Source organism: Bos indicus x Bos taurus, chromosome 11 (genome assembly GCF_003369695.1).
Source record: "Bos indicus x Bos taurus breed Angus x Brahman F1 hybrid chromosome 11, Bos_hybrid_MaternalHap_v2.0, whole genome shotgun sequence".
Taxonomy (NCBI): Eukaryota; Metazoa; Chordata; class Mammalia; order Artiodactyla; family Bovidae; genus Bos; species Bos indicus x Bos taurus.
In genome coordinates this window covers 87,489,135-87,510,065 of record NC_040086.1, presented here as the reverse complement: position 1 = coordinate 87,510,065, position 20,931 = coordinate 87,489,135, and the positions used below count along the sequence as shown (strand labels likewise).

General features: G+C 45.4%; 1 protein-coding gene across 2 annotated transcripts in view; it reads right to left on the bottom strand.

The window, feature by feature from the left end:
• MBOAT2 (membrane bound O-acyltransferase domain containing 2) overlaps window positions 1–20,931 on the bottom strand; it is a 107,888-nt gene that overhangs the window by 56,829 nt on the left and 30,128 nt on the right. The window contains exons 1-2 of one of the 2 annotated variants that reach the window (XM_027556122.1): window positions 2,915–3,050; window positions 916–989 (exon numbers count right to left, since the gene is read on the bottom strand). Coding sequence is in view for 1 of the 2 variants with exons in the window: in XM_027556120.1 (XP_027411921.1) it covers window positions 2,915–3,060 (146 nt within the window). In the remaining variant the exon portion in view is untranslated. Of the gene's footprint in view, window positions 1–915; window positions 990–2,914; window positions 3,061–20,931 lie in introns of those variants that run through there. The other variant, XM_027556120.1, reaches the window with a different exon arrangement.

Below are 20,931 nucleotides of genomic sequence, written 5' to 3'. Positions count from 1 at the left end.
ATGTCTTTCAGACCTGACCACCATCACTGGTTCCATTTTACAGGAGAGAAAAGTGATGCTAACCAGGCTGAATAACGTGTCCAGTCACAGCGCTGCCAGGCTGAGGCACCCACCGTGGAATCCAGGTCTGTCTGGATTCAGTCTAAGCTCCAGTCCACTACCCTGCACTGCTGTCAAACAGCTAAACAAGTAATTAAAAGTATAAACTAATTCTCAGTTAAAAGAAATTTATAGATGATGGTTCAAAAAAAAAAGCTGAGGCCAAATACAAGTAGGTAAGAGTCAATTATATTTAGGTAACCACTAACACAGTCTTCCAAAAGACAACTTGTCAAAATCAATAGGAGATAGGATTGCCTTTGAGGCTAACAAAACAAAGTGCTAAAATGCAATCCAGAAGGACACTCTACTTCCCCACTTATATCAAGTAGCAGAGAATTATCTTTTACCTGATGCAGAGGCATAAACAATCTTTTCCCAAAGAAAGGAACATAAGAAGTTTCTCCTTCAAGGAAAGAATAGAGTACGCTTTTTTAAAATCCTAGTTATCACATATAAATTGACATACTTATGACCACTTGACCTCACGGTGAGCTCCTCGGGACACTGGGATAGAGTATCTGAGAAGATATCACAGCAAGAAAGCACCCTCCCCCATCAGTAAACACCTCTCCCTCCAGCAGGACTCCCAGTCACACGGGCCCAGGAAACACGGATGACATCTCGGTCTTCTCTGTGTCCACAGACCACAAAATGAAGGGTGTCTGGAGCTGGTCACTTTGGACAAGCCTTCCCCACCCCTTACAACATGCTGCTGAAAGTGGAAATGCAGACATAGAGAAAAGACTTTTGGACATAGTTGGGGAGAGAGAAGGTGGGATATTAGAGAGAATAGCATGTAACCATATACATTACCATGTATAAAAGGGACAGCCAGTGGAAATTTGCTATATGATTCAGGGAGCTCAAGTCAGGTGTTCTGTGACAACCTAGAGGGGAGGGATGGGGAGAAAGGAGGGAGGGAGGTTTAAGAGGGACAGGACATATGTATACCTGTGGCTGATTCATGTTGATGTATGGCAGAAAACAACACAATATTGTAATTATCCTCCAATTAAAAATAAAATAAAATAAATTTTTAATGAAAAAAAAAATGCCGACAAAATACACGTTGAACACTGACCTATGTATGGGTAAAATGTGTAAAGTGGAATATGCTTGAAAATATTGCAGAAAAATAAGTTGAGGAAAGAATGAAATAGGAATGGTGGAATTTTAACAATTGTTGAAGCTGGATAATGTGCCTTTGAGGGTTCATTCTATTATTTTCTGTTCTTTTTGCATTTGAAAAGCTCTGTGATACAAAGTTAAACACACACACATACACACCCATGGCATGATTTAAGATAAGTTTAAATAGAAATCCCCTGAGAAACTGAACAAAACTTTGATGTTATCAAGGAAGGGGAGAAACCATGCCTAGATCTGATTTAAGAAATCACACAGAAACCCAGGGACTCCACACACGCCTACCACTGGCAGGGCCTATCAGAGGACTGGTCACAGGGCAGCAAGGCCGAGAAGGAATAAATAATCCCTAATTGAATTTTCATGAGTTTCTAGGACACATGTACGGTTGCCAAAGGGAAAAACTAGATTAAGAAATACCAGTATATTTCAGCCCTGCTGCTGCTGCTAAGTCGCTTCAGTCGTGTCTGACTTTGTGCGACCGCGTAGATGGCAGCCCACAGGCTCCCCCGTCCCTGGGATTCTCCAGGCAAGAATACTGGAGTGGGTTGCCATTTCCTTCTCCAATGCATGAAAGTGAAAAGTGAAAGTGAAGCTGCTCAGTTGTGTCTGACTCTTCGCGACCCCATCGACTGCAGCCCATCAGGCTCCTCCATCCATGGGATTTTCCAGGCAAGAGTACTGGAGTGGGGTAAGAATCAAAAACAACCTCCCAGAACAAACACGGAGTCATCGTCAAAATCTACAAGTCTACAACCCCACAACAGGAACTACCCTAAACATCCATCAAGCAGCTGCACTGGCATTCTCTCAGGGAATCTACATCTCAAACAACAATCTGCCAAAGAGCAAACATAGCCAGTGAGCCAGCAGCATAAGCTCTCAGTTAAGAAGGAGATGGTGAAGGACAGGGAAGCCTGGCATGCTGCAGTCTGCAGGGTCACAAAGAGTCAGACACAACTGAGCAACTGAACAAGAAGAAGAAGGAAAATTCAGGAGGAATCACCAAGAATCCTTCTGAGTACCTCTGCTGTTTAGCCAAGACACTGTGCTTTCCTCCTACAACCACCGTCATCTGAGACAAAGAGGAACTACGGTGTGTCTGTATTTATTACAAGAATAGTCCTGATAGTGAAGAAAGGAGCAAAGTGGAAGAAACACAGACACATGGAGCATCTGAAGGGCCATAAATAAAAGCTTTCCATTCATAAATAATTCTTCCCCACCAAAACCAACCCAACCAAAAACCTCATTCAGCTAATGGCAGAATATAAGAAATGATAACAGAGTTCTATTGATGGGCTTTACCAGCCTCTTACAAGCCACTTGCACAGAAAGGAACAAGTTATTTTAAATGGTTCATTTGTTCCTGGCATAAAAGATCTCAAAATAGGTAGAAGAGCTACTCATGACAGAATAAAATGTCTTAATGTCTTTTTTCTTCATCTGTCCTTTTTCATAAGTTATAAACAGTAAACTATCCTCTGAGCCCAAATTGAAGAGACAGAGCCCACTTTCCACTCTTTATCTTTTCTATTAAAAATAAAAAATGTAAAACGTTATAGGTAAATATAAGGGCAAAACTCTACATAGTGTATTTTTCTACACACTCAATTCACAAAGACATCCAAAATCTTCATTAAATATGATCAAAATAATTACTTACCATCCAAAGCAAAAAAGTGCAAGATAAAGGCCCAAAAGGGTAGCAACGACATGTCTTATAAAAGAGCTAGTTTTGCTTGAATGTAGGTAAGTTCGAAACCAAATGGCTGCTAGCAAGGCAAAGAGTTGGCACACTACAAAGTTGACCTGCAAAGAAAAATTAAAATTTTGTATTAGCAACACAGACTTGAATTTTTCATTTGATGTTACATTAAAATTCTCATGACAAAAACACCAAAGTTACTTAAAATTAAGATCTTCCAGTTTGCTAAAGAAACGAAAACAAAAACCAGGGCGTCTTTCCCAGGATGACAGCCTCAAGTTCAAAGGGAAGGGCTGATGCACACGTCAGTGCAACACGCAACAGGGACACTGGTGCCCAGCGTGGGAGAGGCTGCGAGGGGCCCGGGAAGAATCTGGAAGACACGGGGATGCAGATGCAGAAATGGAAAGCACAGAGTACCACATGGTTAGAGGGAAAGATAAACTTATTTTAATGACTTGGGCGACTCTGTAACTGGTCGACAAGAAGGGTTCTGAGCTTCTAAACTCCTCTGGGTTAAGATCCAGTCAAGATCCTTGAGAGTATGTGGGATGTACCCTCTGCCGTTAGGAGTTTGGTGGCATCCCTGCCAGAGGAGTCAAGGGGATGCTGCTGGTCTAAAGCCAGCGCTGAGAGGAACTACGTATCTCAGCTCCAGGGGCCTCAGGGACTGGTCCAGGAGGTCAGCAGGTGAACAAGAGGAAGGAGCCCCCGGAAAGCCATGAGAGAAAGCGACCACCGCTGAGCCCATCAAGGCCAGTCCTTAAACATCCTCATAACAATAGGGACAACATCGCCCTCGATTTACAGGAATGATTTACAAGCTGGTTAACAGGACTGCGGCTCCTTTTTCTCCCTTCTTAACATTTCTTTTGCCCTCATAAAATGATTTTTTTAAAAAAGACTACAAACAAGCCTCTCCTGTGGTATTAAAGACTCGAGAAAAACCTCCTTTTCTGTCTCTTACGAAGTAGGTTCTCCTAGAACACGAAGAAACATAGGTCTTAAAATCTACAAATAAAAGAAAACTCCATTTGACATTAGGAACCTGTAAGAAACACACAACAACAACAAAACCACTGTTTCAGAAAGCTAAATTAGGAATAAATCACCCGGCCGTACGTCAGTGCCGCCACAGATCCACAGAGATATCTCTGCCCAGAGACACAGAGAGCTATGTGCTTTTTCTTGCATTACAAGGAGAAAAACAGTTGGACATTGTTGTACATTGCCTGAGAGACCATTGTTCTTTGAAACAGTTAAACTCAGTACAACCAAAATGTCATTCCAACAGGTTCTAATAAGCACTTTTTTTTCTCCTAAAGGGTTCCAAGAACACTTTTTTAATTAAGCGAAAAGTAGATATACCAGAAAAATGAATACAGACGTTAAGAATTATTCACATCTACAAAGCATCCTACAGTTTAAAAACTTTCTTTCAAATATGTTGTAACGAAACAAAAATGCATGGAGCATCTATTCTGGGCAGAGCATAGGAGTCATAAATTGCATAAGTCTCACTGCCCGCCCTGGATGGATTCAGAATCTAATGAAAAAAGGAAGCACGTACACATGGAAGGAACGTCAACTCAGTTATTAAAGGCTGGGCAGAAAGCACTTTGAGAACACCCTAAAGGAGCGTGCGTGAAGGAGTGGCTCACCGAGCAGGTGACATGAGCACAACGACAGCGGGGCGCAGGAGGCACCGAGGCCGCGCGCCCTCCCTCTCTTTTCGCACTTGTCTAACCTAAGACAAACCGTGAATTACTATAGAAGCATTCCAGAACCACCGCACGCAGAATTCTGTTACCTCTATAACCATTCGTTTCAACACACTCATGTTACAGGTAAAGAGAATGAGATCAGACCTCACACTCCAGACACTGAACAGGTATCTTTGGGGACAGGCGCCAAAGTCGACAACTCAAAAAGAAGAACACAGGTCCCAGTCATCCTCCAGGGGTGAGAACCACGGTGGTGTCAGAAACAAAAACCAAAGAACCCAAGGTGAAGGAAGCACTGGGTGGTGCGGAGGGAGGAGGGAAGGGTGAGGGGTCAGAATGCGGGAGCTGGTGGAGGGGGCGGGGTTCAGGATGCGGGGACAGGGGAGGGGGGGAGGCAGTCAGGATGGGTGGGGGGCGGGGGGGGGTCAGAATACGGGGGGCGGGGGGGGGGGTGGGTCCGGAATGCGGCGGGAGGCGGGGGGCTCTGTTCGGAGACGGTGAGGCTCTGCATGCCACGAGGAGGCACTCAGGGTTGAGGCCATGCATGATGCAGAAACACAGGTGATTTAATGAGTGAGTGATGGGACCCAAGCTCTGTGCCCGCCGACCGGAGACAGAGCGAGGGGTGCACGGAACTGGCTGGAGGCCGTGGCTGGTCCGGCCTCCTTGAGCCAGGAGGGCTGAGCGGGTTCAGAGAAGGCTCAGGCCGTTGGGGCACCGACCGGGGCCTGAGACGCCAAGAGAGGCTGCCAGTACCAGGGGACGGAGACATGAGCCCATGCGGGGCGCAAGGGTCCAGGGGAGAATGAACCCCCCTCGCCTGCGCTCAGTCCCAGAGCATGGGGCGGGAGTTGGGGCGGGGGAAGGCCAATGCATACACTTGGGGAGCATGTCTAGGCCCTCAGAGCAGATGGGTGTCTGAAAGTGATGCACGCAGCAGAAGAGATGGGGGACCCAGGGCAGAACCCCACAGCCTGCAAGCCATGGCCCGGCAAGGTCAGGGCTGCAAGGACAGCGTGCTGTGTGGAGCAGGGCAAGAGGAGGCTCATGAGGCACCATCAGGCCACAGGGAGCAAGAGCTGAGACCAGCCGCCTGAGTTGGCAACTGCAGCTTCCCCAGGGAGCCTGGTGACAGCACGTCCAGGGCAGAAGGCCACAGATGAGCAAGCGAGGTCTCTGGATTTAGATAACCCGGCGGTGAATAATTCAGACCTGATCCACGAGGGGCCAGGACCACTGTGCAGGGGACAGACACCTAGATGCATAAAGCGGGCTCCTGCTCCAAAAGCACAGAGAACTAGGGTTCAGCTCGAGTGCCCGGGAGTGAACCCCGGGAGCAGGTGCCGTCGATCACCCTGATGGGAGGAGCCCGAGGCACACCTGGTACCCAGGCCTTGGAGAGCCGGGCTGCAAAGGAGACGGATTCAGCCCATCAGATGATGGTGGGAGCTCCAGGAGGAGGGACTAGCACAATTGATATCAAGCAAAAAACCTCTAGGACAGGCAGGTGGGAATATCCAGACTGTTCCTTTATACAGAAGGAAAGGGTACACACCCAGATGTCCAAATAGCACTTGTGAATTGAAACCATGTCTTAGTCATTGTTTCATGTGTGGGGTAGGTCAGGGGAGGCAACGCATGCTGGAGAGGAGAGAGAACAAGAAGGAAGGGACCTACAAGGCCGGGATGGAGACCCAACGTGTGCGGGCACTCTCCCCTGCTTCTATCCTTTGATCCGTGAAACGTGGGGCTGCTTCCCCAGTTCACTCCACCAGCTCAAGGACACCTACAGTAACAGTGAGCACCCCAGGCTCCAACCCACGTCTGTGTCTAGGCTGCTCCCCGGCTGCCTCTCTACTTCTAGAGAACGTTCAAAGGTCCAACTTGATGGCTAAGGGCAGGACCACAGGAATCTGTGATCTGCAAAATACGTCCATCTGGTTAACAAAATGCCAACACCTAATACACACAATAACACACACACAAGCCTGTGTACACTTGTTCCCGCTGTTATGGGTCAATCCTTCGCACAAGTTTTCTTCCAAATGGAAAGAAATTTAGACTGAAACAACTTTATGTTCCTTTTTTTCAACACCATTTTTCTGAAAATATACCTACACAAATGACCTGATGTGCCTTCAAAGAAACTGCCCCCAAGAAGTTTGGGAGTGAGGCGGGTGAGAGGGGAAGCAGGGCACAGGACAGAGAAAGAAGCAAGGGTGAAAACTCTAGCTCATTAAGACTCCTCTGTAACACTTCCCATTTTATACAAAAGAAGCCTTTAGTGAAAAGTTGCACACAGAAGTACCTAATAAAACAGCTGTTGTAGGCACACTGGAAGATGCCTTCTAAGGAGCATGCTTCACATGAGGGGGTGAGAGAAGAATTTTCTTTGACATGAAATGATATGGTTCAATCTCACAATTAAGGCAGTGTCCATGCACACAGGCTTAAAGCCTGCTCCTCGGTAAATTTATGCCACTCCAAAGAAATAGCAGGGCTTCCCTGGTGGTGCAATGGTAAAGAACCCGCCTGCCAATGCAGGAGATGAGGGTTGGATCCCTGGTCCAGGAAGATACCCTGGAGAAGAAAATGGCAACCCACACCAGTATCCTTGCCTGGAGAATCCCATGGACGAGGAGCCTTGGTGGGCTGCAGTCCATGGGGTCAAAAAAGAGTCGGACACGACTGAATGACGGAACAACAACAAAAGAACTAACAGTAAGAGTCACTTATTTTTAAGGTTATTCGAAGAAATTATTAATAATGCTCTAAAATAAATTTATAAAAGCATTTAGGGAAGGAAGGGTCCAAGACAGTGACATCAGAGGAGGACCTCCTCCCACGGACACACCAAACCAACAGCTACACCTCGTATGAAAAAATGTGTAAACTGCCACCCATGCCATACAAGTTAATTAGCTCCACGTCAGAGCTCGGCATTCCATAATGAGCCAACAACTGACTTACATGAAGAAAAACCTTAAATTTCAAGGCAGCTCAACATGAAGGGCAACACTAGAAAGACAAGTACCACCTGATGTCACGTACATGTGGAATCTAAAATATGACGCAAATGAATCTATCTACCAACAAAGGTCCATCTAGTTAAAGCTATTTTTCCCCAATAGTCAGGTGTGGATGTGAAAGTTGGACCATAAAGAAAGCTGAGCACTGAAGAATTGATGCTTTTGAACTGTGGTGTTGGAGAAGACTCTTCAGAGTCCCTTGGACTGCAAGGAGATCCAACCAGTCCATCCTAAAGGAGATCAACCATGAATACTCATTGGAAGGACTGATGCTGAAGCTGAAACGCCAATACTCTGGCCACCTGATGTGAAGAACTGACTCACTGGAAAAGACTCTGATGCTGGGAAAGACTGAAGGTGGGAGGAGAAGGGTTTAACAGAGGATGAGATGGTTGGATGGCATCACTAACTCGATGAACATGAGTTTGAGTAAACTCTGGGAGTTGGTGATGGACAGGGAAGCCTGGCGTGCTGCAGGTCGTGAAAAATCGGACACGACTGAACTGAACTGAAATGACGAAACAGAAACAGGCTCACAGACATAGGGAGGGAACAGAATTGTGGCTGCTGAGGGGGAGGGTGTGGGGGAGGGAGGGATTGAGGGTTTGGGATTGGCAGATGCAAACTACTATATACAGAATGGATAAACAAAAAGGTCCTACTGTATAGCACAGGGAACTATACTCAGTATCTTGTGATAAATATGCATATATGTATAACTGAATCGCTGTGCTGTACAGAAATTCACACAACATGGTAAATCAACTCTACTTCAATAAAACTTTTTAAAACGATGTGCAATACTCAACAAATAACAGAAGTACCCCCCAAATCAGCTACTGCCTCTGTATCTCTATCAGTGGAAGACAAATTATATCTAACGGTACTTTTATATCAGTATAAAAGGCTTTTGGATAGCACACTTACATCCTCAGCCACTGGCTCACAAGGCAAACAGGCTGTCTTGGGGAGACCCTATAGGGGCAGAGCTGGGGAAACGAGGCACAGAGCCCGTGGACAAGGATCAGAGGGGTCCTCGAGGCCCCACAGACACAACCTGTAGCATCCTCAGCACTGTGCTTGTATCCAGGTAAGTGTAAGTCCAGCTGTTCAGTAACCAGCTACACCGCTGACTAGAACTAGATTCTTGAATACTTGCTCCAGAATTTTTATTCCCCTAGTCTGAAAGTGAAAGTGAAGTGAAGTCGCTCAGTCGTGTCTGACTCTTCGAAACCCATGGACTGCAGCCTACCAGGCTCCTCTGTCCATGGGATTTTCCAGGCAAGAGTACTGGAGTGGGTTGCCATTGCCTTCTCCACAGCAAGTATATACTGAGGTTTTAACTATGTTCTGGCACCCTGTTCCAGAGCAGTGGTTCTCAAGAGTTTATTAATAGGGTGGCATCACCTGGAGGGTTTCTTTAAAGATTCCTGGGCTTCCCAGGTGGTGTGAGTGATAAAGAACTTGCCTGCCAAATGCAGGAGACGTAAGAGACGTGGGTTCCATACCTGTTGGTAAGATCCCCTGGAGGAGGAAATGGCAAAACACTCCAGTATTCTTATCTGGAGAACCATGGACAGAGGAGCCTGGTGGGCTATGGCCCATAGGGTCACAAAGAGTAGAAGATGGCTGACAAGACTAAGCACACACACAGCCCATCTGCCAGAGCTTCTGATTCAGCAGGGCTGGGATGGGACTCACAAATTTACATTTCCAACAAATGTCCAGGTGAAGCTGAAGTTGCTGATGGGGTCACGTTCTGAGAACCACTAAGGAGCATGATCTGACAACTGTATGCTGCATGAAATTCAGACGACAATCCAACAATTACACAAGAAAAAACTACCAAGAGTGAAAAATGTTGCTCTGAGAGAAAAAAACATGGTGCCCAAACAGTGGAGAGCAGGGGTAGCGGGATATATGGGTAGACAGGGTCCTGCTTTCAGAGGAAGGCAGGTCTGAACTGGAAATAGACTAGGGGCTTGGCTGGGGCAGGGGAGTGGCCCTCCGCAAAGGGACACATAGCGGCCGAGAACGAGGAGACGCCACGCACCTTCAAATCAGTCAGCGTGGATAAGGGGATCAGGGCCAAGCCTTCAGGCAGGGGCGCGAGTGGTAGGGTGGGTGGAAGCATCGCCATGGCCCAACTAGGCTCCGCCCGGCGGCTGGATCACGTGGAGGCTCCAAGCGGTTGGAAAGTCAGTTAACTTGGGCCGCTGGCCCCCAACCCAGGCCACCCCACGGTTCGCGAGACGCCCCCAGCCCACATCCCACCAAGCCCGCGCCTGGTCTGAAACAGAACTTCAAATTCTTTTTTTTTTAATTCCCCAGGCAAAGCTGGTATGCTTTATGTTTCAGAAATGTGTCCTCATCAACCAACCTCAAAGTCAAGTAGATATGATGGAGCCCAAATGCAATGCAAGAACCATTCTTTAAATCTCTAGGAAATAATATAAATTAAATCCACATAAGATACCATTATATACCAGATTGCCAAATGTTTCGAAGTCTGACAATACAGGTGTGGAGTGATGGGGTCTCTCACACACGCTGACCCAAACACTTGAGGGCACAGCTAAGCGTCTTCTTACAGGACTATAGCTACAAACTCCCTGTGACTCAGCCAGGCCACTATGTAGGGCCTGGAGACATGATCAAGAATGTTCGGAACTGTGCTGTTCCTAATAGCCAAGTGCCAGAAAAAACCCAACGCCCATTACCACCAGCAAAATGGCTAAATATACTGTGGTACAGTCATACAATAGGTAACTACACAGACAATGAAAGTGAAAAATTACAGCTTCTTACAGCATAGGGACTAAACACATGCTCTATATGAAAGAAGCATACATCTCTTGAATTTAACTCAGAGGAACACATACAACACATAAACATATATTTATAAAACGTTCCCACAAACAAGCAATCAACCATATTGTGTGGGGATGCCCATGTGAGTGGTAAAACTACTTTTTTTTTTTGTTCAGCTGCTAAGTCGTGTCTGACTCTTTGCAACCCCACTGACTGTAGCCCACCAGGCTCCTCTGTCCATGGAATTTTCCAGGCAAGAATACTGGAGTATGCTGCCATTTCCGCTTCCAGGGGATCTTCCCGACCCAGTGATCAAACCCACACCTCCTGTGTTTCCTGCATCACCAGGTGGATTCTCTGCCACTAGTGCCACCTGGGAAGCCCACTGGCACTCAAACTGTAACAGCTCGTATTTCACCTTCTTTCTTAGAGACCTGACGCATTCTACTGAACATTCTGTAGACAATTACTGTTTAGGCAGAAGAAACAACACAGACAAGGCAGATCCTGCACTCAGAAAATGGAGAGGTGCCAAGAAGACACACAGACCAACGCGAACAATGATGGCCACGGAGGGGGCTGGGAGAAAGGGGACTGGCATCAGGCAGGCCTCTGGGACTCCATCCTGGCTCCCAGATTATACAGCAACTGTCTATCCTAATCCCACATAAGCAAAACACACCGGGTTCAGCCAGCAAAGACCCACGACCACCAGGACAGGCCTGTCCCTTAAGTGTTCTCCTCTCATCCTCCCCAGACAACAGCATGGAGAGCTGCAAGGTGAAAGCCCAGACATCCCCTAGCCTCCTACTCCAAGCTAAATTCAACATCATTAAAAACAGCCAGACTCCCGGGGGTTCATTAACTGACAGATCCTGAAGCGTATTCTCAGATCATCTGCAGAAACCAAAAAAGCAGTCAGCTTTTTCAAAGGCACCAAAACAGAAGCAGAAAGCAAGGGATTTAATCAAGATGCCAGCAATGAAAAGGACCTATCTCCTACCTACCATGTTAACGAGAGCATATTTAATTTCAGTCTTGCCATCTATACAAGATTCCTATCATCTAAGAAGGAATTTGTTTCTGTCCACCTGTGAAATTAAAACGTATTCGATTAATTGCATCTACAGCTGCTAAATTATGAAGCTCAAGTAAAAGCAATCTGCAGAAACAAGCTGAATCCAGATAAAATAAACTTGTCATACACACATCCCAAAATATCACACACAGCACAGACACAAAGAGGCTGGTCTGCTTCCCATCAACAGGGCTTGCTGAGTGTCCTCTGACGAGTGACTGACTAGGAGCTCATCGCTTAACAGGATAAAGAGGAATAAATATAAGAACAAGGAGGCATCTCCCCTTTTACTGGGAGTGTTTGGAGTGAGAAAGAGTGTGCTAGTGTGTGAAATGTTTATCTCTTAGGTGGTTACAAATAATATTAGCAAAGCAGAAGAACTACTGAAGGGAAAAAGGAAGAGGAATCTAAATTCACACTGACTGAATAAACAAATCATAGCACATTCACACAGAGGATATTACTTAGCAAGAAAAAGGAATGAACTATTGTGACACACACCACATAGATGAATCTCAGAATAATTTAAGTTTATAAAAGAATTTAGAACAAAAGAAGAGAATGATTCTATTTATATCAATTTCTAGAAAAGGCGAACTGATCCACAGTGACCAACAGCAGATCAGTCTCCACCTCAAGGCCAAAGGCTCCCCAACCCCCACCTGAAATGCACACAACGCAGACAGGACACTGCACCCTTCACATCAGAACTCAAACATCACATCTTCAAAAGCCCCCTACATCTTCCAAGCTAAAGCAGCATTCCCAATCTTTTTTTTTAAATTTTTTACCACAGTATAGCTGATTTACAACACTGCGCCAACCTCTGCTGTGCAGCAGTGACTGTTATACACGTATATATGTTCCTTTTTTTAAAGTTGTTTTTTTAGTGTGGACCATTTTTTAAAGTCCTGGATTTGCATCTGTATTATGTTTTGGTTTTTTGGCCATGAGGCATGTGGGATCTTAGCTCCCAGACCAGGGATCAAACCCATATCCTCTGGCACTGGAAGACAAAGTCTTAACCACTGGACCATGAGGGAAGTCCCACATATATTCCTGTTTTACATGCTTTTCCATTAGGTTTATCTCAGGATATTCAATATAGTTTCCTGTGCTACTCAATCGTTTTTTAACATATACTATGCATAAGGTAGCCTGGCAGGCTACAGTCCATGGGGACCTAAGTGCTACTGAGTAAAAAGTACCTATCCTAAAAAAAAAGTCAATTTCCATTATCCTATTAATTATAAAAGGCTTCAAATGATGCAAAAAACTCACTTTTCTCCCGGGCTGCCTCATTATCATCAGATTTCAGTTCAATACAATACCAACTTACAAATGTCTTGATTTTGAAATAATACTGCTTCCCATCAAAAACAGTATACTTTTCAATAACAATCATGTCAACATAAAAAGTACTAACATTTAATGCTTAGCTTTGGTTATGAACTCCTTCCCTTTAGAATTACTTAGCCATTAAGCACTTAAAGAATACATTAGTGAATGGGCCAATGTAAGCACTTTGAACTTTTTTTTTTTTTAGAATTTTTAAAGGTTTCAGATATTGCTACCCAGAAAATCATCAATCATTGTGCCTCATGCTGTCATGCACTGTGAATTACCCTAGAGTCACTCATTAAGATATCCCTAGAATGCACATTCATTAAAACAGGGATTTTTGTCTATTTTATTTCTCAGCATCTATTTCTGACATATGACCAGCACTTAGCACATGTGTGTTAAATACTTGCAAACTCGAGTTTTGTTATCTTATTCCAGTCACAATATTATTCCAAATTTATGTATCATCTCGTCCTCCTGTTGCTTGATGTCTTTTTATTTTAAGCCTGAGCTGAAAAGTAATTCCTGGATCCAAATCACAGTAAGTAATTGACCTCCAAACGCCACAGTGACAGGTGCTAAGTCAGCCGCAAGAGATGCACCTGTGTCCAGTCACGTGGGGGTCCTGGGAGGCCAGGCTCCACCAGTCCTGATGCAGAGACTCCATGAAAACCACTAACAAGTTCCTGCTCCCAGGCTCGAAAGGAAGCCACAGCTGGCAGACCATCTGCACATCCAGATTACCAAATATTTACACCAACTCTGAGGTGAATATTAAGCAGCACCACAGAGCCAACAAAGTCCCATAATTAAGTCATCGAAGGTGGTGTTTATGACTCACAAGAAAGCAGCTCCGTCTGGAGGTGCGTTGTGAGCACACATCCCCGATTAAAGTTAGAACAGTCCAAGTCTGTGAACCCCTGACTTTAACAGAGGTTGTCCTCAAAGGATAAGCCAAGGGGCATGCAACCAGCTGGCTAGGAACCACACATGACAAAGAGCACAGAAGAGACCGGGCTGCGGGTCTAAATGAAGCAGCTTGTTACCACCTAACAGACCATCAACAGAAACCCCCACTCCAGCCCTGACTGGGTCACCTCTGGCATCCATCACTTTATACCACAGTATATCACATTTATATCACTTTATACAACAGTTTCTTAATATGAAAATAAGAGTAATCTCTGTCCACTCTTCTAGATCATGAAATATATTCCCTAAACCCAAACAAAACATGATGGACCCTTCTGATCCTTTACCTGACAGTCTGCCTACCTGGCTGGCTGGTTCAGACCCCCAGAGGGGAGCTCCATGATGCGGCCAAAAAGCTCCAAGAGCTTACACCAAGCATGTAAAACAATCAAACCCACAGAGAGTGAGTAAGTTCATGGTTACCAGGGGCTGGAGGAAGGAGGAAAAGAGAGTTGTTTAATGGGTGCACAGTTCCCATGTTACAAGATGAAAAAGTTCTGGAGATCTGTCATACAACAATGTGAATATCCTTAACCCTACTGAACCATACAGTTAAAAATGGTTAAGATGCTAAATTTTATATATGTACATGTTATCACAACTTTTTGATTTTTAAAATTACTTTTTAAAATAAATAATCAAGGATGTCTTCATTGGAAGACACCATAGGAAAATGGAAAATCAAGCTACAAACGGGGAGAAGATATTCTGCATTACATATAATGAAGAATCCAAAACAGAGAGAACCTCTAAAAACCAAGATGAAAAAGACAAAACTCCCCTGGTGGTCCAGTGGCCAACATTCTGTGCTCCCAGTGCAGGGCGCCCCGGTTTGATCCCTGGTCAGGAAACTAGATCTTGTTCGCTGTCCCTAAAAAGATCCTGCATGCCACAACAAAGATCAAAGACCCTGCATGCTGCAATAAGGCCCAGCACAGACAATAAATAAATACATAGTTTTAAAAATACAGGTATAACTAACACAGGATAAAAGTGTTAGTCGCCAGTTGTGTCCCACTCTCTGCAACCCCATGGACTGTAGCCTGCCAGGCTTCTCTGTCCATGGGATTCTCCAGGCAAGAATACTGGAGCGGGTTGCCATTCACTTCTCCCGGGATCTCCCCAAACCAGGGATCGAACCCATGTCTCCTGCCTTGCAGGAAGATTCTTTTACCATCTGAGCCACCAGGAAGCTTTTAATATAGGATAGGATAGAATTACTAGAAATATTCTTTAAAAAAATTTTTTTTAAAGAAACAACTATCCAGTTTAAAAACAGGCAAAAGACAGGACTAAACACTTCACAGCAGAGGAAAGACAAATCGCCAGGAACTATATGAAAACACATTAACCTCACTTGTTTAGGAGTAAGGAAAAGTAAAATCACAAAGTATTTTTTCACGCCCATGAGACTGGCCAAAATTTATCAATCTGGTAACAGTAGGAGCCAGGTGCTGGTATGGATGAGGAATGAAAGAAATTGAATTCCCGGCTGTGTATTCTGGTTATAACCACTTTGGAAAACAGCTTGGCATTATTTAGCCAAGTTAAAGATACATTTTCCATGACCATAACTTGACCCATAAGGAAATAAACTTAGAGAAACTCTCACAGGTTCTTGTTCATGTGACAAGAACCTGTGAACAAGAACGTCCATGGAAGCATTATTTATACAGTAAAACCCAGAAACCACGCAAACATCCTTGGACAGGAGGACACAAACAAGTGAGAGTGTATTCACACCAGACCAGGGTGGAAATGTAAGAACCGCAGCTACAGCCACCAACACAAATGCAGCCTGATGGAAGAAGTAAGACAGAGAAGAAAACATACAGTATGCATCATCTGCATAAAGGTCAAAAGTCAAAACTGGGCAAAACTAAACGTTATGTCGTGGTTAACACTATGAAGAAAAGCAAGGAGATGATAAACCCCAGATTCCAACAGTGACTCCTCTCTCCTGGATGAGCCCTAAGAGGGGCAAGAAGGGCACCCAGGGAGCTCAGGAAGGTTTTCCTGAAGCTGGGGGCAAGGGTGAGGATCCCTCATCCTCTAAGAGCACGCAGTACTGGTGTATCATCTCCTGCAAACCTGTTTCCTATAAACAACTCCCCAGAAAAGGTAAGATGCACCAGTACAAAAACGCTCTACAAACAAGCACAGAACTTTGGCGGAGAAAAATGAAAGAACCATGTGCTGTGCTGTGCTTAGTCGTTCAGTTGTGTCCGACTCTGCAACCCCATGGACTGTAGCCTGCCAGGCTCCTCTGTCCATGGGATTCTCCAGGCAAGAATACTGGAGTGGGTTGCCCGGCCCTCCTCCAGGGAATCCTCCTGACCCAGGGATCGAACCCATGTCTCCTGCATTGCAGTTGGATTCTTTTCTGCTGAGCCACTGGGGAAGCCCAAGTTCCACGAATGCAGCAGCTTATACCTAAGTCATCAGCAGCACCAGTCGAGTGTTATGTAATCTGATGGACAACTGTCAAAGATCTTTAGAAAGTCCTATCACGGCCCCATATGATGCAAATCCTTCCACCTCCCTCTCTTCATCATCACCAGGAGAGAGATCAAGACAGGAAAGGTAGTCACCCCACGGGTCACAGGAGAGGGAGCAAGAGCAGAAGGAAGCCGGAAGGGGCCGGCATCCTGCCTGAGAGAAGACCAAGCCACAGGCAGCGGCCACATGGAAATCCAGCTGGATGGAGGCTCCGACCCCGACCCGGCTTCCCTCTGAGGAGGAGAAAACACAACTGGCTGTCTTTGCAGCCCCAAAATATATGTACACAGTTCCTCAGGGACAAAAACTAAAAATTTCCCATCTTTTCCCAAAAAGCTGTAAGATGTCCAAATCGAATTCTGAATCTTCCACCACTGGGCTGGCTCTAAAAGCTGGGACACAGAGCTGCTAATACTGACCAAAATCAGCATTTCTTTTTACACACAATGCTCTCAGAAAGGACGTTTGATTCTGAATTTTCCTCATCGTTCTGATCAAACCACCAGAGGCTCCTCTAGCAAAGCCAAAGTCTTAGTCTGAAAGCACAGTTGGAATTCTGGAAATCGAATCCTGAGCCCTAGCCCTCCACCCCGAACTCCAGACTCAAGGGCAATGGTCTCTTCATCATTCCTTCTTCGAGTCTGACCAGCTCCCTGAGTCTAACACGGCCAGAGGAGGCTCTCGGTCCTTCCCTCCGCATGCTCCAAAGCCACCTCCCCCTTGAGCCCCCACTGTGTGCCCGGCTGTTTAGGCCAAGCACACCAGACGGGCGTCCCCCACCAGCTCCTCTCCTCGTGTATCCAGGACATCATGGAGTCACGGCTGCTCCACCTTTCAGGAGCCCCTGGGCAAGCCTTCTGCTTTGTTGCCAACACACTCGGCTCCTCCTGGTCCTCCTCCAGTGCACCACACACTAACAAGGTCTTCCGAAAAGGAAACCAGTCAAGCTCATTTCTCCATTCAGCTCCTCGGCGGGTCTGCCCTGCCAGTGCAGGCTGCTCAGCTGCCTTCTTCCAGATGACGGTGTGGAAAAAAGTCGGGGTAGAAGGGAGAAGCCTCCCTGGAGAGGGCTGGCAGCACCACCTCGGCCAGGAGACCAGGCCAATACCAGTGGCGATACGTCAGGTGGAAAGCACGTGCCCTGGACACAACATGACCGAAGTAACCGGCACCTCTGGGCTCCATCTCCCAGACACCCACTGGGCAGATCAGTCACGAGGAAAACCTCAGACAAACCCCCCTGAAGGGCTTTCTACACAATCCCTGATGACTCTCAAAGCTGGACACCTCATCCAAAACAAGGGACATCTGAGAAAAACTGCCACAGTCTGGAGGAACCCAACAAACATGACGCCTGAATTTAAGTGTGGACTATCCCACTCAGGGTCCTGGGTCACAAGAAGGACCTTGTTATGGACTGAATATTTGTGCCCACCCCCCTCCCCCCAATTCATACACTTGGCTTCCCTCACAGCTCAGTTGGTAAAGAATCCGCCTGCATTGCAGGAGACTCCGGTTCGATTCCTGGGTCGGGAAGATCCGCTGGAGAAGGGAGAGGCTATCCATTTCAGTATTCTTGGGCTTCCTTTGTGGTTCAGCTGGTAAAGCATCCGGCCACAATGTGGGAGACCTGGGTTCGATCCCTGGGTTGGGAAGATCCCCGGGAGAAGGGAAAGGCTACCCAGTCCAGTATTTTGGCCTGGAGAATTCCATACACCATATAGTCCATGGGGTCACAAAGAGTTGAACATGACTGAGCGACCATCACTTTTACTTTCAATTCACACACTGAAGCCCTAACTCCTGATGTGATGGAATCTGGAGATGGAACCCTTGGGATGTAATTAGGTCATGAGGGTGGGGCCCTTGTGATGGGATTGGTGCCCTTCTAAGAACAGATACCAGAGAGGGAGCTCCTGCCCTGTCTCTCCTCCCCTTCCTCCCTCCCACCCCCCGCCCCCCCACACACAGAGGAAAGACCATATGAACACAAGAGCAAAAAGGCAGCCATCTGCAAGCCAGGGAGAGAGGCCTCACCAGAACCTCACCACACTGGCACCAGATCTCACACTTCAGCCTCCAGAAACATGAGAAAGAAATGTTGTTGAGGTCATTCAGTCATTGTTATTTGTAATGACACCCCAAATTAACTCACACAGACCTTAAATAAAAACTAAGGAAATCCAACTAAAGCATGCAGTTTAGGTTAATAATAATGTATAATACTGGTTCACCCATTGTGTAAAGGAGCATTCTAATGTAACACATTAACAACAGGAAAAAGTGGATGCGTGTTATATAAGAACTTTCTATCTTCACAACTCTCTGTAAATTAAAACTGTTCTAACATTAAAAGTTCATTTTCAAAAATCCTATCACGTGTGCCCTGCTGTCTGGGTTCCAAGGACCAGCATTCTGAGACAGACAGAGAGCCACACACACCCACAGCAACAGAAGCTGTGGCCTTTTAGTGACCTAACCCCTCAACATCACACAGCATCACTTCCACTGTACTCCGTCAGCTGGAGCAGTCACAAACCTGGCCAGGATCAAGGAAATACATTCCACCTCTTGATAGGGAGTGACACGTGCCAGAAAGATCACTATGACTATTTTTTGAGAAATACAATCTATCAGAGGTTGACATATAAAGTTGAGGGAAATCTCCAGAAAACACAGGTAGCAAGAGATACAGAATTCATCCAAGATGTGAAAATCTTATAAATAAGAGGTCCAGAAAGAAAACAATGGCAACAAAGACAAAATAAGGGAGAGGTTATCTAATAAGTAATTCGAGAGGATTTCTCAGAGCTAAAGAACATGAGTCTTCGATCTGAACAAACTCACCAAGTATCAGTAATCAGACATAATGTGAAATTTAAGAACATCAAAAAACGGAAGATCCCACAACTCTTCAAGAAAGAAAATCAGGTCAACTACATGTGAAGAGATTCTAGACTAGCTTCAGACTTATCAACAATACTGTACACTGAAAAACAATGGCACAGTGTCTTAAAAGTTAAAAGGGAAAGGTAGTGAAAAAGTGAAAGTGTTAGTCACTCAGTCACCTGCAACTCTCTGTGACCCCATAGACTATGGCCTTCCCGGCTCCTCCATCCATGGGATTCTCCAGGCAAGAATACTGGAGTGGGTTGCCATTTCCTCCCCCAGGGGATCTTTTTCACTGAGGGATTGAACCCAGGTCTCCTGCATTGCAGGCAGGTTCTTTTCAACCTAAAGCTGCATGAAGATAATTTCAAATACATAAAGACTCAGAAAACTTACTGTCCTTATACTCTTTCTTGGGTAGTTACTTGGAGATGGGCTTCAGTAAAAATAAAGGTCCAGAGCAAATAAGAAGGCAAGGATTCGAGAAAGAATTTGGCTCACAAATGCAGCAAAAGGAAGCTGCAGAATGCAGCCTGTGCAGAGGCCAGGGGAGCAGTGCACCCACACTGGAGACGGCAGGGGGAAGGCTCCAAGAGACCACGACCCATGGAGAGAAAGAGAACCTCTCAAAGTGCACATGCCATCCCTAAGGATGCGGAATTCAAATTCTAAGTTAGCAATATGCTTTCCAAATTTCTACAGTGGGCAAGTATTGTTAATTTTAACAGTAAAATTTTTTATATAAAGAAAAATTTAAATAATAAATTATGGGACACAATTTATTTATTATTTATTATTTTAAATTTGTATATTTAAATTTAATTTTAAAAAATTCTAAACAATAAATTACAGGACAAAATTTTTTGTCCCATAAAACAAAGTTTTAAAATTTGACTCCTTTTCTGTCTAAAACTAAGTCTTTGGAAGCTTTTTTCCTCCCCAAAGAGAAACAATGACCATTAAAATTTTATGCTCCCCAGTCCACAGAACAAAGGAAACAGTTTTCTTTCCTATCTAACTGCCAACAAAAATGATCAGTTTTTAAGGATTCTATTCTGTATCCTACTAGAAGTGACTTACCAAACAAACCCATAATTCTAAAAAAAGTTACCTTCTAAGTAGTAAATTCACACACCAAAAAAAACCTTTCCATGATATACTTTTTTAAAAACGTTACTGAAGTACAGCTGATGTACAATGCCGTGTTAGTTTCAGGTGCGTCACATAGAGATTTCACGTATACATACACATATATGTGTATTATTTTTCAGATTCCTTCTCCCTATAGCTTACTACGAAATATTGAGTATAGTTCCCTGCACTACAGTAAGTCCTTGTTGGTTATCTATTCTGTTTACAGTAGTGTGTTTCTGCTTACCCCCAACTTCTGATTTATCCCCCTCACCTCACTTCAGAAGTAACCGCCTATCAAAAGCACGTATGGGCACATGTGCCCATGGCAGGGGACAGTGCAAGGGTCGCCAGCTCCAGGTTCCAGTCTGAGCCCCGCTGCTCCCTGGGCAGCTGCGCCCTGGCTGGCTGGCTGCATCCAGAGCCTCGGGGCGCAGTCAGGAGGGGCAGTGAAATGAAGTGGACAGTGAGAAGGAACAGCAATGCCCAGCAGAGAGA